Source organism: Biomphalaria glabrata, chromosome 9, assembly GCF_947242115.1.
Source record: "Biomphalaria glabrata chromosome 9, xgBioGlab47.1, whole genome shotgun sequence".
In the NCBI taxonomy this organism is placed as follows: Eukaryota; Metazoa; Mollusca; class Gastropoda; family Planorbidae; genus Biomphalaria; species Biomphalaria glabrata.
Window position 1 is genome coordinate 11,854,129 of NC_074719.1, and position 27,392 is coordinate 11,881,520.

Below are 27,392 nucleotides of genomic sequence, written 5' to 3' on the forward strand. Positions count from 1 at the left end.
AAAACTAACACACATACACTGACACACACAGATCTTCCAACACAAACTAAATCAATTGAACAACAAAAACAAAAGGTTTACATGTCCACTAAGCGGGAATGGTATCCTAGCAACCTTGACAACAGCGTGTGAGTGTTTCGTTCTAAATGAGTCAACTCTAGTTAAAGGTGAGGTAGCTAAGGGTGGTGGACGGGAAGTCATAAATTAACAATTGAAGAGTTCTTTTACATTCTATCGCATTGTCCTGAGACGCTCAGAAATTGTCTCCCTTTCATTGTCATTGCGTTTGGTCCTGTTCACTATTGTCAATGTGAAATATTTCTTTTTCTGATATTGTTGCTGTTGTTTTGTGAACTGAATTTCTGAAACCATTTTTTTTTCTCAAGGGGATAGGTGAGACTTTTGACTTTTTAATGTAAAATTTTCTTTAGGAATAAAATTTTGGAAATGTTCAGTATTTTTTGTATCATCTTCCTCCCCCCCTCCCCCCGTAAAATTATGTGTATGACTTTGATTAAGACTGTTTTATTGATCAATAACAGTATTATGTTTTGATTTCAAGGACTATACTACAAATCTTATATGAAGTCACCATAGACATAAATAAATATAGACTGGCCGATTAAAGAGTTTTATGAAACGAAAATTTGTGACCTGCAATTTTGTGTACTTTATTATACAGCATTTATGAGCAGTATAAAAGTTAAGTATTCATATCTATTTTGGCCATAACCTATATAAGTATTACATGATTTTCACTAGTGTTTTTTTTTTAAATCTCTAAGAATGAAGATCATGCAATTTTTCATAATTCGGAAATCCGAATACAATAGATATACATGTTTTCAAGTTACATGAAGTGACTTCCTTCGGCCAGTCTATATTTATTTATGTCTATGGAAGTCACTCATTATGACTGGTTTGGATGACATCTTGTACACGCTGTCTCTCCCACTTCACAGTGTCGGATCAAGTTGAATCGTGCACAGTTATTCACTGTCGATGACAAACACTAGAATCAATATAAAAAAAAAAGTACCAATTCGTTCATCAATTTTAAAAAATAACAAATGTACTAAGTAAAGGGTAGATAAGCCTACAAATGTTAAACTAAAGACTTTTATAGACTATAAAAACCCTCTATTTGTTTTTCTAAGTATTTGAATAGCTCAGTGGCTAACACGACGGCCTCGAGTTCAGGCTTAATCAACTTTATTAAAAAAGAAAATCTTTTGAAAAGCACGAACACTTTCTTCCAGATACCCCCCCCCCTCTCTCCAAACTGGTCCACTAAAGTGACAGGGCCATTGCGCATTAAGAGATCTATAAGCAGTTGCGTAGCTAGGGTGAGACGAGGGGGTGGAGAATTTACCCCCCCCCCCCAGGCCCCCCACTTGAGGGGTCGCCCAAATGAGTGTTTTTTTTACATTAAATATTAAATATTAGGCAAAATGCAGTGCCCCCAGAAAGGTCAAGCCCCCCCCCCCCCATCGGGCCCTCAGATGATGGAAAATTCCTAGCTACGCCCCTGTCTATGAGTATGAAATTTGCGTCAAACAAAAAACAGTAAATAACAAGAAAAAACATTTAAAAAAAATATTTCCTTTATTGAACGTATAGAGCGATTATTTGGCTCGCTGTAATTAATGAAGGTTACGTTTAAAAGAAAAAGGAACATTTTAACCCCCCCCCCCCCACACACACACAAGAAAAACATCCTGATGAAGCGAATGTATAATATCTACTACACTTTATAATAATCTAATTATAGTCCTTAAGATGTAGACTAAGAAAACTGTGCGCAAAATGTTCCTAAACATTAATTTGAATAGTTGAATAATACAACCATATAAGTCTATGAATACAACGCTTACATTAGGAAATAATCGAAGACGTATTGTCCTTTCCAGATAAATATTTTCGCGTTCTCTAGCCAAATTTACATTTATTTCCTTTTTTTTTTTACATCGCAAAATTATAAAGGTCAAACTAAGAATTTTCCCGGTGTGGCCAACGAGCTGGTCATTCTTTTCTCAGCGATGTACAGCAACTGTCTAATTTCCAGGAACATTATTTGAGTCCGTTTGATACTCGCTTCCACCCACCCAGATAAACCACCCACGTTTTTTTTTTGTTTCCACGAGTTTAATAGAGGTATTGTAAAAATATTTACAATCGCACAAATTTATATTTATTATTATTAGTCAAGATCTAATTAACATTAATTACATGATTGTCTCAAAAGAACTGATGCAATTACACACAGTATAAGTTTTTTTTTTTTTTACAATACCTCTATTTAAGTAGGAACTTTCTGGAACCTGGGCACGGATCTTAAAACAGATATATACATAGTGATTATTATTAGATTGTAAAAAAAATGCTTATTGCTTTAAAAAAAAGTAACTAAAAGGTCAACACAACCAATAACCTTGGAGGAAAGAAATGCCCTAACAGGTGGTGCAACTTTATCTTTTTTACATGAGAGTGTTAGTCTGACTTCTGATATGGTACTATCACTTTGGTATTATCACTTTGATATTATTACTATGCAGATCCGGATGTATAGAAAAAAAAGGTACAGAAAAAAAAACACCAGATCTAGCCCTAAAGCCATGAACTAGTGTTGTTTTGGGAATGTGAGATGAGTGTTAGAGAAGCACTTACAGGCAACGAAACTAAAACTATTAGGATTGTTCTATTCTGTTTCAGGCCAGGGTAGAGAACTACCAACAAAGGGAAATAATCAAGGAGTTTCTGTGTAAGGTGATAGATGGGTAAGAAACCTCGTGTGGAGCCTTTGGAGGTGTCTCATACTAAAGGTAAACATTTGATTCTAGTAGCATTGACTCACTCTCTCTCTCTCTCTTCCTGACATACGGAGTCAAAGAGAGAGAGTGAGGGAGATTTAATTCTATTAGCATTAATTTCCATTCTCTTTTCTCTCTCTCTCGTAGTGAAATGCGGAGTCAAGGGGGGGGGGGGGGGGGAGGGAATGAGATAGAGCGAAATTTGATTCTAATAGCATTAATTCTTCTTGTCTCGATTTCAAATTGAAAACATTCTCCCAATCCCACATAACCTTCTCAACAGGTCCACTGAGCATACTATGGTCTGCAAGATGAAAGATAAACATTTAAAAAATACATAAAAAAAAATCTCTATATACAATTTGAAATAAAATGAACTATCTTAAAAATTAATTTAAAATATTTTTAGCCCAATTAGGGCATCGAACGCGTGATATAGACATGGTCAGCTTCTTGATCAAATAATTCTACCATTGTATAAGACACCAAAGATTTAGGCTATCGGTAGCTTTATTACACGTAGACATAGACGTAGTCCCTATTGGATTTACTAAAAAAAATAGAAGCAAAGCTTAGATAATCTATCAATAAACTTAGAGCAACTTTAACTTTAATAAACAACTGTTTTTATTCTTGTGCAATTCCAATGCTATAGATCTAGGCCTTTACATCTAGACTTAAACACAATGCTATAGATCTAGGCCTTTACATCTAGACTTAAACACAATGCTATAGATCTAGGCCTTTACATCTAGACTTATACACAATGCTATAGATCTAGGCCTTTACATCTAGACTTAAAAGACGATGCGCAAAATATTCCTGAACATTAATTTCTTGAATTAATAATGCCTTACATTCGGAAATTTCCGAACTCGATAGTCCTTTCAATAACGCGATAGTCCTTTCAAAACTGATGTTCTAGTTCAGGGGTGGGCAACCTATTTGGATCGAGGGCCGCATTTCTTTAAATTTGGGAATGGCGGGCCGCATATGCATATACAACTTAGAAAGATACTCTAGCTAACTGAGTAGAATGTCTTTTAACTCATATTTACACTGTAGTATATTCACGTTTCTTTTTTTTCCCCACACTCCACGTTAAAGAATTACAAGAGTTAGCAATTTTTTAAATCAAATTAAGATTTTTTTTTAAATTGCTGTTGTTATTATTACAATAACTCCACAAATATACAGTTGTACTTAATGTGCAGTATTTTACTTTTTACACTCGTGCATAATGTTCCGGAATTGTGGAACTAGCTAACTAGTTGTTACCCTTGTGACTGCTGTCAAATTACAGTCAGTTAAGATCGAAAAGTAATTATACTTGTTTAGTTTCCTTCCCCCCCCCTTCCCAAATATAATGCTTGTTCACTGGATGAAACAATATATGTTCCGGAAGTTAAATGTCGGGACGAACGAAACTTGCCCTTGTGGAGCATCACCAGAGAATGCTGACCAGGCCCTTCAATTATGCATACTAAATCAGAGACTCTGGCCCCAAAGCCCTCCTATAGAACCAAAATATTCGGAGAGCTGCCTGATCTGGAAACCATTGTGCGGTTCATCTCAGATATAGGATTACTGATCTGAACCCTCCGACGTGTACAATGAAAACAAAGAAGTAGACGAACAGATGTATGTGTACACAAATAGTGTGAACAGCAGCAAATTTTTGAAGTGTTGACATACAGATTCTGGCACCCATAAGACTCCTGTGGTAGTACTGACTGGAACTTCTCTTTGCTCGGAGTTATGTCCTCTGGAGCTGAATCAGCTTCTTCGCTAAATGGCGAGCTAAGGGTATTGAAAACTGATTTTGACGTCTTAAAATTTGCTTTTATAAATTGCAAAATTAAGGAATCTAAATAAGTGTTGTAATTGTAATCATTTCACTAGAAATAGTTTCACCTTTCAGCAAAAGGAAAATGTCAAAACCTGTTTTCTTTTGCTTGCTGGTAGAAATGGGAAGGCCTTGTTTGAAAAGATTTAACATCCATTTACATTTCATATGCAAAAAACTCATTGCAATAGAGATTATGAAACCTGAAATCTGTCTTTCACTCTTCATTAGAAATATTGGTAACAAAGTCACAGTCAATGTCCTTCAAGTAACATAACAATTTCTTCCTTGAGATTTTATAGTGTTCTCGTTTACTTTGCCCATGCTAAGATAGCGGATATATTGGATCATTTTGTTCATAATCGGAACTACCTGTGGTTGATACTCTCAAGCGCTGATAAGTTTGATTATAGTGTTTACTTATATCTCATAAAGTAGAAATTTTATGCAGCTTTGTGCAAACTTTCCTGTTTAAAGTTTATGGTTTTTTTTACCCCCCCCCCCCCAAAAAAAAACACAAAAAAACACAAACTTATTTTACTCAGTCAAAGATCGAGCTCCACCAGTTGTTACCCTTGCCATCTTGTTCCAAGCCTACCCAACATTCAACGCAGTTCTTCATAGCATTGAGTAAATACTGATCAGAGATTGTGTCTAGCATTGAGTGTATTGATGTATAGCCAATAAGCATACTCTTCGTTTACTTGAAACTTTTTATAATGACAGTTTCAATAATTTATATTTATATTATTTTTAATATATTTGCATTTTTATAAGTATATACTGTGGACACACCTGATTTCTGTAGGTGTCGGCGGGCCGCATAAAACATTCCGGCGGGCCGCATGTGGCCCGCGGGTCGTAATTTGCCCACCCCTGTTCTAGTTCTAAGTCTAGTACTCAAGCCGCGGGCACGTTGCCCTGCCTCATCGTGGCGCCCGCGTGGAAACGGCCCCTAGAGGAAGTGGCTAGGCTAAATGGGTAGCAACACAGGACTCCCGTGGGGATGCCCACGGGTAGACGAGAGTCCACCCATTGCACGGGCGGGGTTGTAATAAAGTCCCCACAAACATGTCACCAATCCATGCGCTGTTCCTCAAAGGGACCGTTACATAAATGGCGGATCCCGCACAGTTAGCTTGGTACATTGAAGGAAAATGGCAGAAGTCCCCGGTGCATTCTCGGCCTTCGGCCGTGTCTCTAGTCCACGTGTCGGGGGTCGAACGCATCGGTCAACAGCAATGCCTTACATAGGCATTGTCTAGGGTCTCTCCCAAACAGAACTGTGTGTTCACACAGGTTTTTTTTTTTTTTTTACTGTTTGGCGTCCAAACAGGTTTTTTTTTCAAACTTAGAGCTCGAAGAGCCTTCGGCTCAGCTCTTAGACATCAACAAGTACTCAAGCCAAATTTACATTTATTTATTTTTTACTTTGAAAAATTAAAAGTTTAAACTAGAGTTTCCTTATGTGGCCAACGAGCTAGTAATTCTTTACTCAGCGATATACATCAGCTGTAAAATTTCTAGAAAAATCGTTATAGCTATTTTTGAAATCAGCATTCAGGTTCCGGTCACCAGACTTCCATGAAGTTCTGAATTGAATATAGAGGTATTGTAATTACTATTCAAAACCTGAATGACCTTTGATCCCCCCCCCCTCCTTAGGACAACAAAACTGAAACAATAATTTGTAAGTCATTTATGATCATTGTCACGAGTGTCCGTATAAGGGAAACCTTGACGTAATAGTTTTGTTTCTAAGAATACCAGTTATTTTTGACCTAACTTAAACTGCCTAATAAATGGCTAGATTATGTCTATAGGCTAGATCTATATAGAACACGGCTTTGTGTTTGATCGTCAATGTTTCAGATTATGAAATCTTACCTAGTGTCTGGCAATGGGCTGTTTAAACTGATTAAACATTCAAGGCTTGAAAGTTGCAGAAAAAAAAAGTATTAGGATGTTTTTAAATTACGTTTAAACACGTAAAATCGTTTTCATATTAATCGAGTGCAGAAGGTCATGTTATAGTATTTTGTTAAACAAGCAAAATAAAAAAAAATCCTTTTAAAAAAAGCTTATCTAATGGGGAAGAACTCCGCCATTAAAAGTATCTCTTTCAAGAATGTACACGTTACGCAATTATTTAAGGGGAATAAACCCAATAAATGTAGCCATATATATGAATACTGAAAGAATAGATTCCCTTGTTGATATCAAACAAAATAATTCATCACCAGTAATTAAATGATTATTTGATTACATTTTGTTTTATTGATTCATGTCTTGTCTACGCCAATGAATAATTGTGCGAAGTTTCAACTTCATCCGAGAATGGGTGTGGGAGAAATAACGTGTACAAACTTTTTACCAGACAGACAAACAGACAGGCAGAGTGAGTTATAGGCCTATAAGCTTTTGTAATTAAAGGACACAATTCCTCTTCACTCTCAAATATTCTGTCTCTCTGCCTCTGGCAATCTCTCTCTCTCATTCTCTCACTTTGTTTGTCTCATCTCCTTCCTTCCTTCGCTTTCTCTCTCTCTCTCTCTCTCTCTCTCTCTCACTCCCTTCTATTTAATCCCCAAAACAAGGAGTTAATGATTGGACTATATTAACATTTGTCTCAACGTAACTCATGCCTGAACTCAGAAGTAAATTACATCCAAAAGCTATTAAACATATTTAACTCATGTCGCGACATAGATCTCAGAGCGACAGATGGCGAGCAGAATCTTTGTAAACTGTATTGAAAAAAAAAAAAAAAAAGATTTTTAAGCAACATTTTTTTTACAGCTAGAAAGATCTATTTGAGACCTTGGTGGCTGCTCGATGATGCGCGTGGTGGCCAAATGACAGGTCTACGGTTCAAATTCTGTTCAGGTACCTGTTACCCTCATGCTCGGTTACAAGTAGGCCTATAAGTAATGTACACCCTTCTAATGTCATAGTAATGTCTGTTCCCATCTTTGACAGAATTTCAGTTGCACAAATCAAAGTTTAGATTAAAAGAAAAACATAAAAAATAAAACAAAGCTTATAAGCCTTCGAAGTGTAATTGTATCATTTACTTTGGATCAACAATGTAGGCTAATTAAATTTGTAATAGATCTAGACCAACAACAATAAATCTGATCGATTAGAAAATTTTTTAACAATTGTTCTTGCTTATCGCTATTTCCTGCTTTTAGCTTTCTCAATACACTATGATTCTATCACTTATCTGGAGCAGTTGTGAACATTGGGGGGGGGGGGAGGGAATGGGGCATCCCTGTTAATTCAAACTTAAGTTGTGACGTAATCAAGAAAAGAAATAAGAATCTCTACAACAAAATTCATAATCTGGATTAGAAAACAATAGTCGAAATAAGGTCGATAGTCGACCATCTGTTTCCCAGCTCACAAGTCTCGAGTGCTGGGCCAATGTGTTAGACTCAACTGAGCACCTCATTGGTACGTTGTGACAATATGAAGGATAAGTCGCAGTCCCAGGAGACAATACTTCGTGAAGGTAATTACACCTTGATCTAGATCATTATTTTATTATTAGTATTTTAGCTTAGCCAAAAGTAGTATCAATTCTCTTCCCTTTCGAGAGTTTATAAGATTTTAAAAAATATTTTAAAGGAAACCTCAGAATTTGCGCTATTCAATTTTAGCTTTATCATCATAGGAATCCTTGGGCCTTAGGCCTCTTTTCTTTGCCTCTTTTTTGGGCTTTATGTGCCTCTTTTATGGGGCATCTTGCCTCTTTTGTGGGCTTTCTTTTTTTTAATTTTTTAAATATTTTTTTATAGGTTTTTATTTGTAAGTTCTAATAATTTACAAGTATTAAATCATAAACAATTGAAAAGTGATTAACCTAAAAATAGAATAATAGTAATAGAAATATTATTTAATATCAAAGACATACTACCTAACCAATGAAACCACTAGAGACGCTATGCTATTTGTTTGTTTGTAAAATGTTTTACTTATTTCGGATGTTCCTTCAAAGTTGAAGATAATTACTTCCTAGTCCAAGCCTCCCGCAGGACGACGGGAGCGGGCAGGGTTTGAACCCGGGACCATCGATAAGTTCGAACGACAGTCCAGTGCGCAAACCGCACGACCAGGCAGCCATCCATTCTATTTCCATATTATCGCTATCAAAAAAAAATAAAATCCAAGAATTCTTATACACTTCTCAAACGATTTTTTTTGGTAAGTATAATTTTAATTATTTTCGTTTAAAAACAATAAGATCGGCCTACATTGACACTTCAGTTTTATTACAGCACTATATTTTAAGAGCTATCCACTCCTTTCTGTTATTATTTTGTACAAAGCTTCTATCAACTCACTCTGTCTGTCTGTCTGGTAAAAAGTTTGTACACGTTATTTCTCCAACGCCCAATCTCGGATCAAGGTGAAATGTTCACAATTGTTTCTTTTACCTGACAGCACAAGATCAATTTTTTAAATTAACAAATTAGTTAATTAACTATTGGTAATTAATTATTTTTGTTTGGTATCTTGGTTAGGAGTTCGGCATTTCTCCAACGGGGCCTTTATGCAATAAGGGCCGACTGGGTGTCGAAATCGGCCATGACATTACCTGACCATACACATTTAGAATCAACTCGACTTTTTTTATTCGACATTTAAAACTAAAATGTTTGGCGAACATGTTTGAATACTTTTTAAAACGTTAACGAGGGTGTCATGTGGCCAGCACAACGACCAACTGCCTTTACTTTTCCCCAACTTATCAGGTACCCATTAGAGATGTGTGGACGCAAGGGCGCCCTAAAACATACTCCAAAATTGAGTTAAGTCTACTCATGAAACTCTAGGCCCTACTAATGGAACAACTACTTTGAGTGAATCATACAAATGAAAATTTGCAATATTACTTAAATGGTTTATCTGGTATTGAAAAAATGAATTCTTACATTGAGAATGAAATTTATAATTTTAAAATTTTTATTTCAAAACATGTGGCGGGCCGGATCAATTCTTAATAATAGGCCTATTCATGTGACTTGTGATGCCATGTTGGAGTCAAGTACATTGAAATTAAACATTCGTTGCGAATTTTATAAGTACATAGTTCCGTTATGGATTTGTCCTAGTCATCCCATAATAACTTTAATGAAGTCATCCCATAACAACTTTAATGAAGTCATCCCATAACAACTTTAATGAAGTCATCCCACAATAAGGTTTATGAAGTCATCTCATACATGGCCGGAGTAATTCTAGTTGTAAATTATTAAATTAAACCATTTTAACTTATATATAATACAAAGGTTTCCGCAATCTCCCCATTTTCCAGGGACTCCTGGAAATCTCCTAAAATTATTAAAATCTCCTGAAAACTCATAAAAATTTCCTGTAAAATAGACAAAATTGTCCTTTTGGGGTGCCAATCTAAAATAAACGGCATTTTCAGCTTTCATTTTTTTTAAATTTATTGATAAGACGAATGTATTTTCTAATACAAAATCTTAATTTTGAAATTATGCTTATCCCTACCCAAACTGGGCCCCGCGCCATCCATTTCGCCTAGGGCCCCGCAATCGTTAGGGCCGGCCCTGATCCCATCATAACGTTAAGAACATAATAGTATAGGTACATCCTTTTGTTGATGGCTTGTGTGTATATCTTATTAGGGAGTGAATCTCATCAGAAGTACTATATACGCGTATACGGGTATAGGTTATTTCTTTTATAAGGAACTTGTGGTAAATATGTCTACTATTGCACTGCCTATGCCTCTTTATAGGAGCAAGCTAAAAAAAATTATATATAGGACTTACTTCCATTCAAAGTTGTCCATTCAGCGGCAGCCCCACCGACCAAATGGCTGTTGGCCTACCGTATTCTTGCCCGAACGCCCATATAGCAAGTTCGCCTTGGTAAGTTACTTCTTGTTTGTTTCCCTTTACAGTGTGTTATCATCACACGTTTAATTGATCACATTATCGACTGAATTATCAACCACACACACACACACAAATAGTTCAATTATAGTTCTAGTTACAAGAGAGCTCCATTGTTTGATATTAATATAACATTACAACAACATTATTGAGGTCTGCTAACCGTTTCAAATGTAATACAAAACAACCTTCAAAAGACAGGTTTAGGTGGAGCCTCCCCCTTAGTTCACACAGCTATAATGGGAACTCTTCAACGTTTAGAGATAAACCGCCGGCTGGTTATTTGACCACCTTCCCCAACCGATGGTACGAAACGTTAATTATTTAGAAGTTCGATGGTAGAAATGGAAGAGGGGATGCTCATGGAGCCTAGAGAAACGGTTTAATACAGTGATGCCCAAAATACGGACCGCGGACCAGATCTGGCCAGCGACATGGTTCTATCAGGCCCGCCGAAACGTCAGAACAAAATGTAGAAAAAAAGTATCTTTACCCCCCACTTTTTTCTCTGATGGATTGGTACCATGACCTTTAACTTTTGTGCGGTTAGGAAATGGGACTCTGAATGTAGTATCTACCAGGAAAATTGGGCGGATCTTTACTTTTTGTGGAACATGATAATAAGCCAACATATTTGTTTTATAAAGAAAGTGTGGCTGTTTTAAAATAATAACAACATAAAACGGCATTATGAAACAAATATGGCGGGCATTCTTGATTCGAGCTGCGAATAAAAGATTGTTTAACTACGCCTAGAGATTGGAGAATTTATGAGACGTCAAGAAATTTAGCCGGTGGTAAAGCTAGCTACAATGCTGATCACATTTTTAAGAAGAGAAATGAAGGCTTTTCCCGACGCATAAGAAAAATATTAAACTTCCAATATCTCATTAATTAATGTACTTTTCTATAAATGTCTAATCACATAGTTTCAGGTAATTTCATTTCGTTGTAGTACATTTTCAGTGATGAGACCCGCGACACGAGTGTCGGAAATAAAAATGGCCCGCGGGCCGAATTAGGCTGAGCATCATTGGTTGAATAGATCTGGAGAGAGTTCTTTAAAAACCCGTCACCACGTCGTGAGTATGCCCATACTGACCCAGGGACTGGTGGTAATAGATGCACTAAGAGACCATCCTCCCCCCCCCCCTTTTTCCGTACCATAATCTCGAAGGAGTGCACAAACAAGACTGGGAGGTGGGGATCTATCTTTAGTACTCAGCTGTACATAATACATTATCTTATTTCCAAAAGTCAAAGTGATTGTAATCTTTTAGAACTTATAAAATATGAAGAAGGATAATAATTAGAAAGTGACATTTTTTTTCTTGGAAACGTTGCAAACCCTAGAGTAAAACAATAAACAAAAAGTCTCTCAACATACTCACACATTCACATACAATGACATCCCTATGAGCGGCTTGAAGAAGTGAACACTTCAGTTGGCAAGAACTTACAATAGGTTTGCAATTAGTAATCGGAAAGTACCGTAGACACTAGGATATAGTCGAGTCATCCTTGGTCACCATTTGATTGAGTGGGTCACTCAGTACGTAGTACACATCCATGTTTAGTGGACAGGTGATAACAAGCTACAAGGCGCACACATGTTCTGTTTAAACACACAGACACGCACACTCTTCGTCTGACACGGAAACACAGCAAACACAATTAGAACTTATACAAACACAAATGTGGTAAAATTTTCAGTGGAGCTCTTTGTGATTAAATGGAGAAAATTAAGTTCATTTGTCTCTGGATAGGGCGATCAGCACATTGACCAAGACAGGGAGAAATAAAGAGAGACAGGGAAAGAGACAGAGACAAAGAATGATAAGAATTAGAAAAAGAGCGAAAAAAACGGAGAGAGAAAGAGAGATCAAAAGACAGAGTCATCGAGAGAAAAAGAGAGAGACAAAGAGGGAGAAAAAGAGATAAAAAGAGCGAAATAAAGAAGGAAAGAAAGAGAGAGGACGGCAGGTAGAGAGAAATTGAGAATGGAAGAGAAAGAGAGAGAGAGTGAGAAAAAGAGAAATAAATAGAGTGAGAGAAAAAAAAAGAAAGAAAAAGACCGAAGAGAGAAAGAAAAAGACCAAAATAGAGAAAGAAATAGACCAAAAGAGAGAACGAAAAAGACCAAAAGAGAGAATGAAAAGGACCAAAAGAGAGAAAGAAAAAGACCAAAAGAGAGAAAGAAAAAGACCAAAAGAGAGAAAGAAAAAAGACCAAAAGAGAAAGAAAAAAGACCAAAAGAGAGAAAGAAAAAAGACCAAAAGAGAGAAAGAAAGCAAATAGAAAAAAAAAAAAGAGAAAAACTTATGGACTTGTCACCTTTATTCAGGCATGTAGTCTTACGAGGGTGGCTAACTCAAGGACAAAGAAAGAGAGGAAAGATGAGGGGGCGAGATGGAGTATGAGTAAAAAGAGTGAGTGAAAGACCAACTTGATGGCCGGAGAACGATTTAAAAAAAAAGGCAAACTAGAACACCCATTTATGTTTGTGATATTTGGATAAAAGTTACAACTGGCCTTGAAACATTTGTTGACATTATTATTATCTAACAAGTTACAGACTTTCCTTCAAAAGTAACTATCTTCTTGCTATATAGTTGATATATACTTCACTGACTATTATAGTCTACATCCTCTTACTAGCGAGGATTTTCACGAGAAACTTTACGATGTCAAGGACCTTAAATTGAACCTCAATGTCGTCAAATGATTTTGTGACCATTCTCGTGATACAAAGAGAGCCGAAAATTGGATTCTGAAGTGCTAAAAAAAGGGCACATTCTCATACTTATTAAACAACATAGCTAACGAGTTCTTCCTTTAGTCCGCACACCGGAGACACCAGAACGCTTGCGATCTCTAGTTTTGTTCTATTATATAGGAACTTCTTGAATACATTCACCGGAAATATATTTTTATTTATTTCTTTTTTTTTTAATTTTTGCTGGAGACCCCTCGTTTCGGAAACCAAAAGCGTTCCCACTTGGCCATCACGCCTCTTCACCATAACTCCTTCTCTTCACATCTCTTTCTTTTACTTTTCTCTTTTTCTCAAGCTCTCTTTGTCTTCACTGTCTCCATCTCTACTCTCTCTCTCTCTCTCTTTGTCTTCCCTGTCTCTATCTCTACTCTCTCTCTCTCTTTGTCTTCCCTGTCTCTATCTCTACTCTCTCTCTCTCTCTCTTTGTCTTCCCTGTCTCTATCTCTACTCTCTCTCTCTCTTTGTCTTCCCTGTCTCTATCTCTACTCTCTCTCTCTCTTTGTCTTCCCTGTCTCTATCTCTACTCTCTCTCTCTCTCTTTGTCTTCCCTGTCTCTATCTCTACTCTCTCTCTCTCTCCTTGTCTTCCCTGTCTCTATCTCTACTCTCTCTCTCTCTTTTTGTCTTCCCTGTCTCCATCTCTACTCTCTCTCTCTCTCTTTGTCTTCCCTGTCTCTATCTGTGACAAGTCAAAAACTCGCTGTCAGAGTCACTCTAAATTATCACAGCATTAATTATTATTTTTCATTATTTATTTATTTTATTTTAATTATTTCCCCATCCTACCCCTGAATTCTTCACCCGCCACACCTTTTCCTCTCCAGGCTAGACTTAGTTGACCACCTTGGAGATAGCTAAGGCGCGTCCTTTCATTTATCTGCCCTTGATCGGGGAAAGGTAGACACACAATCTCTTTTTGTCTTACCCGCCGGATGTCTGAAGGACGGTCGCGGTTTACACCACCTTGGTTACAATGCAAGCTAATCCTCCCCCCCCCCCTTTTCTCCTACGTCTCTCTTTGATCTAGGAGATTACGCGAGTCAAAGTGCCTCTCGACGCTCCCATCTTAAGTCTAATTCACCCACGTGTAAGATAATTCTTAGCCTAGGACATTTCCGGTGTCCGCCCACACTTTTCAGGCATATATATATAGTAAACCAACTCAAATCACCCTCTTTCATTCTCATTCGAGCTGAGCTATCGAGTCTGGACTATATCACTTATTCTCTCTCCTAGAGGAATACCTGGTGCCTCCCTCAGGTGTCTGCCTATTTGTTCGATATCAAGAATCACCTACTATTTATGTGCTCAGTGCTATTCAGCACTGCACTAGCTCACTGACCTGCCTATTTATCGGATCACTTACCTGCCTATTTGCCTACTGGCCTATCTATGTGTTTAGTGCTAATCAGCGCTGCACTTGCCTAGTTGCTATCAAGAATCACCTATTGCCTAGTTACTGGATCAACGATCCATTTACCTGCAGTTGTGCTTAGTGCTATTCAGCGCTGCATTTGCCTACTGAGATCTACTCAACTCTACTACTTGGCGCTATCGGCATCGCCCGCCTATTCGACAGCCCACCTGTCAAGCTATTAGGCGCGACGTCCCTATAGAGTCAGATCTGTGCGAGACGTCATAGCTACGCCAACCCCCTGCAACTCACTGGACATATCCTGTTACCCACACTGCCCACGGCAGATCAGCTCTGCCCGCAGTAACCTTGTGCCCACGGTATCCGGCCGCCCGCCATACTGTGCCCACTACAGATACTAGAACTTGGGACTAAGACTCCACAAGAACTATATCGCCGGCGTCCCTCTATCCGCTAGAGCGCCACCTCCAGCTGCAGAACCTCAAGCCAGGACACAGCCAGCTGCGACATCAACAGGAATACCAGCTAAGTCAGAGGACAAAGTGACATACTCTCTTATTATGTGCAAGAGTGATGATTAAACATAGAATATACTAGAGATAGATGCAAACCCTCCCCCTTTTTATTATTATATGTATATTTATGTAAATAAATATCCTTTATTTTAACTTTTGTATCTATCTTTCATTGCTTTGTCTCGTTGCGTGCCTGCTCCCGATTCATATGCTGATAAGTGGGGGTGTGATAGCTTCAAAAATAATCATCCCCTAGACATAAAACGTGCCAAACACACGTCACATTTCCCCACCTGTCACATTTTGGCGAGCCCGTCCGTGGATTTAACCCATCTTTACAGCAGGCACGAACAGGCAGCAATAACTAAATTCCATATCAATTTTTTTTGTAAGAATATTTATAAGTATCATCACTTCGCATTATCAAGAGTGTCACTTCTGTCATATTTTTATATTATTATTACAACTGTATTTAATTTGTAATATTTCATTGCAGGAATTTTGTGATTAACGTAGGCAGACACCTCATTCCCCTTTTACTCTTTCTTACATTCAGCGGCTCCTTTCTACATTTTACCTCTTACTATCTTCCACCTCATCCTCTTCCTAATCCGGCCTCTTTAACCATGGACTTAGCTGAATTAGCTTCAGATTTCGAGGCTGAAGGAATATTATGTGGATTTGAAGGTCTCGAGTTAGAAGACTACGTACGAAGACAGATTGAAAGGGCACAAAGAATGGAAGCCCATGAACTAAAAATGAATGCGATTAGGCAGGAAATACTAGAAATCAGACAGCGCTATAGACCGCAGAATTTGGAGCTGAACAGCACACCCGCAAGACAAGACCAGGAAACAGAGGAGAGTGGAATCATGACTCATGTCGAAACAGAGCACACCGCCCCATCAGACACAGACGTTGCTAATAAAGGTGAAACTACCACACCTGATGCCCCTTCTCTCGACCAGTCCACCTTGTCTACCCAGCCCAACCCTTCAGCTCAGTCTAATAGTTCTGCAAACTGCGACGCTCCATTCCAGCCCATGCCCCCAAGCCAACCCCTACCTAAAAAGGCACCAGTCCAACAACCAGCCTTGCGCAAAAACGGCAACTTCCCAGCACGTAAGCCTCGTCATGACCAGAACAACCAAGCCCACCGTGACTGTAACAACAGCACGCGTGGCAACAAACCTAACCGTGCCTACCGTGACTGCAACAACAGCATGCGTAGCCACAAACCCAACCGCCATAAGCAGCAAGCCTCACAGCGCATTTCAGTAATGACCGCGGTCCCCAAACCCTCTGTGTCTAATCAGCAAACACGTACTGATAGAACAGCGGGCGACCCATACGTCATATCAACACTGACTGTGGCCCCTGAACACACTGCCCTTGGCTCTACGAAAACGGAAGTCCTACCGGCACTTCCTCACCCTGTCTCATCTTCCCCCGGGATAGAGACCATTCTGGTTAACGGGCGGTACGTCCGGTCCTTATTTGACACAGGCTGTGCGGTAAGTTCAGTTATCTGCAAAGCACTGGTTGATCAGGCTGATCTCACAGATAGAACTGTGACGATTCAGTCCCTTGACCGTGAGATTCCTCCAAAGGTTCTTCCTATTGCTAGGGTCCACGTAGAATGCAAGTACGTACGTGGCACCATTGACGCCGCCGTCATGGACACGCCAGTGTACGACTTCATTCTAGGCTCCAAATATGTCCCTCTTGGAGAAGTCAACAAGCCATACTTCTCTCTGCCCGTCGGTAGATCGACGAGGCAGAAACGTGGCCGCAACCAGCTGGTTGGAAGCCCTGGTCGCCACACTGACACGCCTAGTCCCGACTCATCAGCGAAGCTCAAACCACACTGCCCTGGCATTGACACTGCTAGGAAGTCACGAGGTAAAGTGTGCCCGCGCACTCGTGAGGGTCTACTTGACCCAGGCTACTCAGCCAAAATTAAGCAACATTCCTCTGACATTGACAGTGTCAGAATGCCCCGAGGTAAGATCAACCCTTGCTCTCGTGGACTCACTCCTCTCCATGGCTCATCAGCCACTACTCCGAATCAACCTCTCCCTGGCATTGATAGTGTCAGGAAGTCACGAGGTAAGCCGAACCCTCGCGCCCGTGAAAACACTTCTCCCTATGGCTCCTCAGCCACCATTCCAAATCAACCTCCCCCTGGCATTGATAGTGTCAGGAAGTCACGAGATAAGCCGAACCCTCGCGCTCGAGAAAACACTTCTCACCATGGCTCCTCAGCCACCATTCAATATCGACCTTCCCCTGGCATTGACCATGTCAGGAAGCCACGATGTAAGCCACATTATTGCACTCGTGGGGACGTTCTCCGGCAGAACTCCATATTCTTTATCAGGCCACTCTTCCCTGACATTGATCGTGTCAGACGATACCGAGGTAAGCTGACTACTTACTCTCGTGAAGAAACGCCTTACAGCGGCTTCGGAGGTAAGCCCCAACGAGCACACGTGCCTTGGGCACCCCGCCTAAGCTCCAATCACCCTCCCCAATCCGCCCCAGGAAGGAAATATAACTCATCCAATCGCCCAATCTACTCTCCCGAGCAGCCCGACATGTTTCACCCAGGTGACTACATATTCAGGGACGGAAAGTAGACCACGGACAGACTTGGACAGACTCTCCTCCTGGCATGGCTACCCCTTATTTTTCCGGATTTTTTTTTTCTAATGCTGTGATAACAACTGATCTTAAAGTTAGAGTGACATCAGTCTGCTCGCACTTTATGGATCTTTCTGCGATAGATCCATCTTGGCGGCGGCGTATGTGACAAGTCAAAAACTCGCTGTCAGAGTCACTCTAAATTATCACAGCATTAATTATTATTTTTCATTATTTATTTATTTTATTTTAATTATTTCCCCATCCTACCCCTGAATTCTTCACCCGCCACACCTTTTCCTCTCCAGGCTAGACTTAGTTGACCACCTTGGAGATAGCTAAGGCGCGTCCTTTCATTTATCTGCCCTTGATCGGGGAAAGGTAGACACACAATCTCTTTTTGTCTTACCCGCCGGATGTCTGAAGGACGGTCGCGGTTTACACCACCTTGGTTACAATGCAAGCTAATCCTCCCCCCCCCCCTTTTCTCCTACGTCTCTCTTTGATCTAGGAGATTACGCGAGTCAAAGTGCCTCTCGACGCTCCCATCTTAAGTCTAATTCACCCACGTGTAAGATAATTCTTAGCCTAGGACATTTCCGGTGTCCGCCCACACTTTTCAGGCATATATATATAGTAAACCAACTCAAATCACCCTCTTTCATTCTCATTCGAGCTGAGCTATCGAGTCTGGACTATATCACTTATTCTCTCTCCTAGAGGAATACCTGGTGCCTCCCTCAGGTGTCTGCCTATTTGTTCGATATCAAGAATCACCTACTATTTATGTGCTCAGTGCTATTCAGCACTGCACTAGCTCACTGACCTGCCTATTTATCGGATCACTTACCTGCCTATTTGCCTACTGGCCTATCTATGTGTTTAGTGCTAATCAGCGCTGCACTTGCCTAGTTGCTATCAAGAATCACCTATTGCCTAGTTACTGGATCAACGATCCATTTACCTGCAGTTGTGCTTAGTGCTATTCAGCGCTGCATTTGCCTACTGAGATCTACTCAACTCTACTACTTGGCGCTATCGGCATCGCCCGCCTATTCGACAGCCCACCTGTCAAGCTATTAGGCGCGACGTCCCTATAGAGTCAGATCTGTGCGAGACGTCATAGCTACGCCAACCCCCTGCAACTCACTGGACATATCCTGTTACCCACACTGCCCACGGCAGATCAGCTCTGCCCGCAGTAACCTTGTGCCCACGGTATCCGGCCGCCCGCCATACTGTGCCCACTACAGATACTAGAACTTGGGACTAAGACTCCACAAGAACTATATCGCCGGCATCCCTCTATCCGCTAGAGCGCCACCTCCAGCTGCAGAACCTCAAGCCAGGACACAGCCAGCTGCGACATCAACAGGAATACCAGCTAAGTCAGAGGACAAAGTGACATACTCTCTTATTATGTGCAAGAGTGATGATTAAACATAGAATATACTAGAGATAGATGCAAACCCTCCCCCTTTTTATTATTATATGTATATTTATGTAAATAAATATCCTTTATTTTAACTTTTGTATCTATCTTTCATTGCTTTGTCTCGTTGCGTGCCTGCTCCCGATTCATATGCTGATAAGTGGGGGTGTGATAGCTTCAAAAATAATCATCCCCTAGACATAAAACGTGCCAAACACACGTCACATTTCCCCACCTGTCACACTATCTCTACTCTCTCTCTCTCTTTGTCTTCCCTGTCTCTATCTCTACTCTCTCTCTTTGTCTTCACTGTCTCCATCTCTACTCTCTCTCTCTCTCTTTTTGTCTTCCATGTCTCTATCTCTACTCTCTCTCTCTTTGTCTTCACTGTCTCCATCTCTACTCTCTCTCTCTCTCTCTTTGTCTTCACTGTCTCCATCTCTACTCTCTCTCTCTTTTTGTCTTCCCTGTCTCTATCTCTACTCTCTCTCTCTCTTTGTCTTCCCTGTCTCAGTCTCTACTCTCTCTCTCTTTGTCTTCACTGACTCAGTCTCTACTCTCTCTCTCTCTTTGTCTTCCCTGTCTCTATCTCTACTCTCTCTCTCTTTGTCTTCACTGTCTCTATCTCTACTCTCTCTCTCTCTCTCTTTGTCTTCCCTGTCTCTATCTCTACTCTCTCTCTCTCTCTTTGTCTTCCCTGTCTCTATCTCTACTCTCTCTCTCTTTGTCTTCACTGTCTCAGTCTCTACTCTCTCTCTCTCTCTCTTTGTCTTCCCTGTCTCTATCTCTACTCTCTCTCTCTCTTTGTCTTCACTGTCTCTATCTCTACTCTCTCTCTCTTTGTCTTCCCTGTCTCTATCTCTACTCTCTCTCTCTCTCTCTTTGTCTTCCCTGTCTCTATCTCTACTCTCTCTCTCTCTTTGTCTTCCCTGTCTCTATCTCTACTCTCTCTCTCTCTTTGTCTTCCCTGTCTCTATCTCTACTCTCTCTCTCTCTCTTTGTCTTCCCTGTCTCTATCTCTACTCTCTCTCTCTCTCCTTGTCTTCCCTGTCTCTATCTCTACTCTCTCTCTCTCTCTTTGTCTTCCCTGTCTCCATCTCTACTCTCTCTCTCTCTTTTTGTCTTCCCTGTCTCCATCTCTACTCTCTCTCTCTCTCTTTGTCTTCCCTGTCTCTATCTCTACTCTCTCTCTCTCTTTGTCTTCCCTGTCTCTATCTCTACTCTCTCTCTTTGTCTTCACTGTCTCCATCTCTACTCTCTCTCTCTCTCTCTTTTTGTCTTCCCTGTCTCTATCTCTACTCTCTCTCTCTTTGTCTTCACTGTCTCCATCTCTACTCTCTCTCTCTCTCTCTTTGTCTTCACTGTCTCCATCTCTACTCTCTCTCTCTTTTTGTCTTCCCTGTCTCTATCTCTACTCTCTCTCTCTCTTTGTCTTCCCTGTCTCAGTCTCTACTCTCTCTTTGTCTTCACTGACTCAGTCTCTACTCTCTCTCTCTCTTTGTCTTCCCTGTCTCTATCTCTACTCTCTCTCTCTTTGTCTTCACTGTCTCTATCTCTACTCTCTCTCTCTCTCTTTGTCTTCCCTGTCTCTATCTCTACTCTCTCTCTCTCTCTTTGTCTTCCCTGTCTCTATCTCTACTCTCTCTCTCTTTGTCTTCACTGTCTCAGTCTCTACTCTCTCTCTCTCTCTCTTTGTCTTCCCTGTCTCTATCTCTACTCTCTCTCTCTCTTTGTCTTCACTGTCTCTATCTCTACTCTCTCTCTCTTTGTCTTCCCTGTCTCAGTCTCTACTCTATCTCTCTTTGTCTTCACTGACTCAGTCTCTACTCTCTCTCTCTCTTTGTCTTCCCTGTCTCTATCTCTACTCTCTCTCTCTTTGTCTTCACTGTCTCAGTCTCTACTCTCTCTCTCTTTGTCTTCACTGTCTCAGTCTCTACTCTCTCTCTCTTTGTCTTCCCTGTCTCTATCTCTACTCTCTCTCTCTTTGTCTTCACTGTCTCAGTCTCTACTCTCTCTCTCTTTGTCTTCACTGTCTCAGTCTCTACTCTCTCTCTCTCTCTTTGTCTTCCCTGTCTCTATCTCTACTCTCTCTCTTTGTCTTCACTGTCTCAGTCTCTACTCTCTCTCTCTTTGTCTTCACTGTCTCAGTCTCTACTCTCTCTCTCTTTGTCTTCACTGTCTCAGTCTCTACTCTCTCTCTCTCTTTGTCTTCCCTGTCTCTATCTCTACTCTCTCTCTCTTTGTCTTCACTGTCTCAGTCTCTACTCTCTCTCTCTGTTTGACTCCCTCCGTTTTGTTCCTTTTTCCCCCTTATATTATATATCTACAGTTTTATCATTTGTCCTCTAGATCTGGGTCGTGGTCTACGAATATAGATATAAGTCTGTTTATTACGCAACGCAAATTCAAAACATAACAACGGAAAAATCTGCCTCAATTTTGGTCTTGATAGAGAAAAAAAAAATCAGGTGTGTGACCTAATTTTCAAGTGTGTCGCCTAGGTTAACATCGTGAATCTCGTCTCTCCCCCCCCCCTTTTTTTTTTTTTTCTTTTTCCACCGACCTTCCGCCACACGAACAACACACACACACACACATACACAGGTTTCATTAAAACGATGTCGTGATAGTCTCCCACTCTCCCTCCACTATAAAAACAATGTTTCTGCTTTGTGTTGCTGTTTGGTGTTACTGTACACCATGTCACTAAAGCGGATGCACTCAATCCAAAAACTTGCTAATCTAGATCTATTTCATTTCTAGTGAATAGTTTTACCCGCTGTGAGTGGATTACTAAGACAGTTATTCGTGGATTTTATTTCGTCGTTGGAAAACTTGAGTGTAGCCTAATTACATGTACTAGATCTATAACTTTAGGCTAGATCTGTTTACATCTAGATAGATTCAAAGTTACTTTTTTTTTAAAATTAATTTAGACCTATACTGAAATGTATGTGAAATGGTTGATAGAGTAGAGATCTCTGTCTAATAATCTAAATTAAAATCTATAAGTTTTGTATTTGGTGGCGATTTAATTTTTTTTTTTTTTGGGGGGGGGAGGGGGTATTTTACTTAACTGTCGAAGATATTTAGTTCTTCTGGATTCTAGATGAAAAATTCGAACTAGAATGTAAGCTTCCTTTGTCTAGTTGCCTAATAGGTATGCCAGCCTAATATATTGCCTCACATTGCGTAGGGTCTAGTCATTTTCTTGTTTGAAGTAGCGTCTGTATTTCATATCTTCTTCTTATCTTATATAAAACAGACGTTACTTCATAAGATAAGAATATGTTAACAAATACTACTAAGAGTAATAACAAATCATAATTGTAGGCGTATTAGATCTAGATGTTGTGATATTATGTGCATAATTATAGTAATAGATACCAGAGATTACTGTGAAATGTTAAGACATGTTAGTGAAGTTAACTAAATGTTGAATGGTAGTCTTTGATCCTTTTGACTGCAGGTAAACAGTTCGATTCCTGGATTTTAGATCCCCTCTTTTGATTTCGTTCTTATCTTATCTTATATAATACAGACGTTACTTCAAAAAAGAAGATGATTACGTCCTACGCGTCTTGCATTTAGTCATGCATATTAACCAATGACTTAAATTCTGCCAAGTCACTGGTTTTCCTGGCTAGCTCAGGCAACCCATTCCATGCTCTAATAGCACTAGGGAAGAAGGAGTATTTGTACAAATTTGTCCTAGCATATGGGACGAGGAATGTGCCTTTATCTTTGTGTCTTTCAGAGTATTTTATTAAATTTTGTTTTTGTATTTGAAGATTATGGTTCAGTGTTTTATGTATTATTGCTACTTTACTTTTGAGCCTTCTGTCCTGAAGGCTTTCTAAATTTAGTGATTTTACTAAAGGTGTTACTCTAGTCAAATGTGAATATTCGTTTGTTATGAATCTCACTGCTCTATTTTGTGTCTGTTTTTTTATGTTTTCTTGGGTTGAGGGGTCCCAAACGGAGGATGCATATTCTATTATTGGCCTAACCAAGGTTAAGTAACATTTTAGTTTTATGTTCTTATTTGATTTATAGAAATTTCTTTTAATAAATCCTAATGCTTTGTTTGATTTTTTTGTAGTTTCATCAATATGTGGATTCCATGATAGTTTTTCATTTATTATAACACCTAGGTATTTTGCGTTTTTAGTCTGTGATACTGGTTTGCCATGAATAAGATAAGTGGAATTAATTTGTTTTAGTTTTTTTGTTACTCTTAACAACTGACATTTTTCTGGGTGGAAAGACATGCTCCAATTTGATTCCCATTTCTGTAATTCATCTAATTCTCTTTGTAAAATATCTGTGTCTTGTGTTGTTTTTATTGTTCTATATATTATGCAATCGTCTGCAAATAATCTGACTTTTGTTCCTGAACTAATGCAATTTGGTAAATCATTTATGTAAATTAAAAATAGTAGTGGACCCAAGACTGTTCCTTGAGGTACACCTGAGTTTACTGTTATCGGTGTTGATTTAGAGCCATTTATTATTACAGTTTGTTCTCTCCCTATCAGAAAGTCTTTAATCCACTGATGCAGTGGACCATTAATGCCGAAATATTTTAATTTTTTAAGCAAACTATGGTGGTGAACTTTGTCAAAAGCCTTAGAAAAATCTAGTAAGAAAGCATCTATTTGTTCACTATTATCTAAACCTTTTGAAAAATCATCAATTAGTCCTATTAGTTGTGTTTCACATGATCTATATTTCCTAAAGCCATGTTGGTATGGTGTGAGGACATTATGTTCTACCGATAGTAAGAAAATTATTTACTTAGTTCGGGCCTTATCTTTTTTTTACCATTAAACTTTTTACCGTCTTTCTTTCATGTTCTTTTTACAAAGCTTATATCAACTCTGTCTGTCTGTCTGTCTGGTACAAGTTTTGTACTCGTTATTTCTCTCTCTTCAAATTCTGGGATCAAGTTGAACATTTACGTCTGTAGGCCGAGTATATATAGATTTATATATAGGACTTAAATACACGAATCAATCCAAAGTCGGTTAGTTAATCAATTAGTACTAATTAATTAATTTTGTTTTATATAACAGAAAGGGAGCTAAACTCTGTGATTTTCAGATAAATGGCAGTACTTAGCTGTTCATTCCCTCAGATAAGCTGTGTTTTAAAAAAAGTATTTTTTTTTCTATTGCTTATTTATCACTTCAATTTACATTTTGAATATATAAATACTTATTTTAACACTTTCTTTAAGATGCTCATTTTTTAGCCGGGAGTGGGGTGGGGGGGGGGTGTCGGAGTTTTTTTTAATAAATGTAAGCTCACAATAAAAAAAAAAACAACCTCCGTCTATTCCTAAGTTCAGGATAGACAACACGTTATTTTGTGTTTGTGTTGTTCGCTCATTGAAGTTTACAAGCACGGCGAAACGAGCACACACACGACCGCCTAGTCAATAATTAGTATGCAGTAGAATTATCAATGTCAATGTCATAACGATACTATAACTGACAAGTAGAACAGGTGACATGGCTTTGTCCCTACGTTCTAGAGTATAGTTCATGGACTAAGGTTTTTTTAGAAAACTTTTCTGCCTCTCAAGACATAGTGACCGAAATGTCTTTCTATTCTTGCCGGTTGTGTGTGTATGTGTGTTTAACGAAAAAAAAGGGAGGGAGGGTGTTTTCTGTTGGTCAAGAGCCTAAGGTAGCACGGCCTAGCCCAGGACCCTTCTTGTGTCTCAGCACTGGCCTAAATCAACCTTTCTGGATCATATACATTGATTTGACCGGTTTTTTTAAAATCTAGAATACACAGCACAGGCCTATATATGATTATGCATTTTAGCCTGTGTCACTATGGTTATAGTACTTTTATCTCAATGATATCACATGTACAGAGAAGTTATTTCTGGTGGAAAACACTTTGCATAAAATAATCATAACAACAAACTAGTCACTCTAGTGGTCCTACATTTGCAGCGCAATATGAATTTAATGAATGTGTCAGTCATTTCAAATCTCGTTAAAAGTAAATTAGTCAATGTAACAGCAAGAGAAACTCCATTTGTCTGTGTGCAGTGGCTCGCACCTTGACAAGGGGCAGACAACCATTCTACACTTCTTTATTTCCAAAAACCAAATTTATTTTCCATTATAAAGATAATGTTGCACTTATTTGTTAATTTTCTAAGTAGCATTCCCATTTCTCATTGGTGCAGAAAACGTGAATAATTCTTCAGAAGAGAAATCATTTGTCTGGGTTTTGTATTGGTCAGTCTGGTACTTTGGGCGGTAATGAACGCGTGTTCAAGAAGAAATTACTTTCAAAATAGACATAGATCAGTGAGGACTATATGCTCTGCTTCACTATCTCTTTACTATAAATCTATCGGTTATCTATGCATCTATATCATCTATGGCTTGGTCTGCATTTAAACCGTTATGCGTTCGAATATATATATTTTTTTTTTGGGGGGGGGGAGGGTTAAAACACCTAGATACAGTGTGTTTTTTTTAAAGCTTATGTAACTATTTTGATTCTTGATACATGCATTCAAAGCATGAAATCAGACTTATTTCCGGAGCCATCGAGATGACAGAACGTCAAGGGTAACGTAGCAATGAACGAAGTCCGTACGTATAAACAAAACTTGTTACAAAGACTGCACCTCACGAGAATTTCCTGTACCTTCCGTAGGTTGAACTTTGGAGGTCAGATCAACAAAAAGCATACGCTTTAGGTATTCACTTGACTGCTAGGTCAGCATTGACTGGACTGTTTAATTGTGTGATTTGGGCCTCAATGACTTTGACAGACTCAACATTCATTGGACTGTTTAATTGTATGAGTTGGGCCTCAATGACTTTGACAGACTCAACATTCATTGGACTGTTTAATTGTATGAGTTGGGCCTCATTGACTGACAGACTTTAAAGTTTTCAAAAGTTACGCTCTACACATTACTGGATCTTTTCTAAATGTAGTTTTGCCCTAGATAAATATGCGTTTCTTGGACAAAGGAGATCTTATTCTTTCTTTATCTGCCTGTAGTCCCATCTGGGGTACTAACGAGCTTCTTCCAAACGTTTCGGTTCGGGACAATCTCTCCAGCTGCCCCCACGTCATGCCCAGCTACTTGGCATCTGCTTCCAAATCTCATTTACACTTATATTGTTCGTTGAATTTTATATCCTTGTAACAATATTTTTTTTTTCATCCAAGTGATAGAAGAGAAGCTGTTATAACATAGAGGTAAAGGATGATGATAATATTTAATAATTTTTTGTTGGTTTCATTAATTTGAATGTTTTCTGTTTCGGATGCTCCTTCAGAATTGAAGATTATTACATCCTGGCCCAAACAAGACCGCGGTGGATTGCGGCGAAGGATTCGAGCCTGGAATCGTCTTGACGATAGTCCAGAGCGCATACCACACGACCAGACATCCATCATATTCATGTCCCATCCACTCCCCTAAAAACATGTACAACTTACTTACCAACAAATAAGGTGCGTCGGTTGTGTCTCCGTGTGGGGAGGGGGGGGGGAGGATGGTGATAGTGGCGCACACCCTCTGTTACCCTTTTAACAACTTTGTCTCCTCTCTGATTGAGGGTAACGCTGGGGAGGAAGTACACTAAAGTGGGTGCCACTAGTGGCTTAGCGGGTTTCAGTCAAATTAGATATGAAATGTAACTTGGTGGTAATCGGGTTTAGTTCACGTTATTCAAATAAGATTTCGATTTTAAAAGGTAATCATCGATATTTTGCTGCCAGTCTTTTTCTTGTTACATAAATTAAACTGAATTTAGTGGAAGGTTTGAGCCAAACCACCAGCGGTAACATTGGTGCAACCTAAGATTTACATCCTTCTTGTGACAGTTTCACCTACATGTTACCATAATCGGTCAAACGGAGTCACTCCTTTCAATGGAAAGGGAAGTGAACGAACTAAGCTATTTTAAAATTAATTGTTTTCCTATCCCATTGCGAGTAGAAAGAGAAAACAAGTCAAGTTAATGTCTACCTGAAGTGTCGTGCATTGGGCGTGTTTAGAAAGGGACTTAAAACAATAACCCTTC

The 27,392-nt window shown here is 39.2% G+C and overlaps 1 protein-coding gene across 4 annotated transcripts in view; it reads left to right on the forward strand.

Annotated features, from left to right (window-relative positions):
- The window catches only part of LOC106074618 (choline transporter-like protein 2), a 77,691-nt gene that overhangs the window by 7,349 nt on the left and 42,950 nt on the right, over nt 1-27,392 (forward strand). Inside the window, exon 2 of one of the 4 annotated variants that reach the window (XM_056042839.1) lies at nt 2,713-2,822. In XM_056042839.1, coding sequence (XP_055898814.1) covers nt 2,774-2,822 — 49 coding nt within the window. In that variant the 5' untranslated portion in view covers nt 2,713-2,773. Of the gene's footprint in view, nt 1-2,712; nt 2,823-8,090; nt 8,171-21,958; nt 22,180-27,392 lie in introns of those variants that run through there. The other 3 variants (XM_056042840.1, XM_056042837.1, XM_056042838.1) reach the window with 3 other exon arrangements.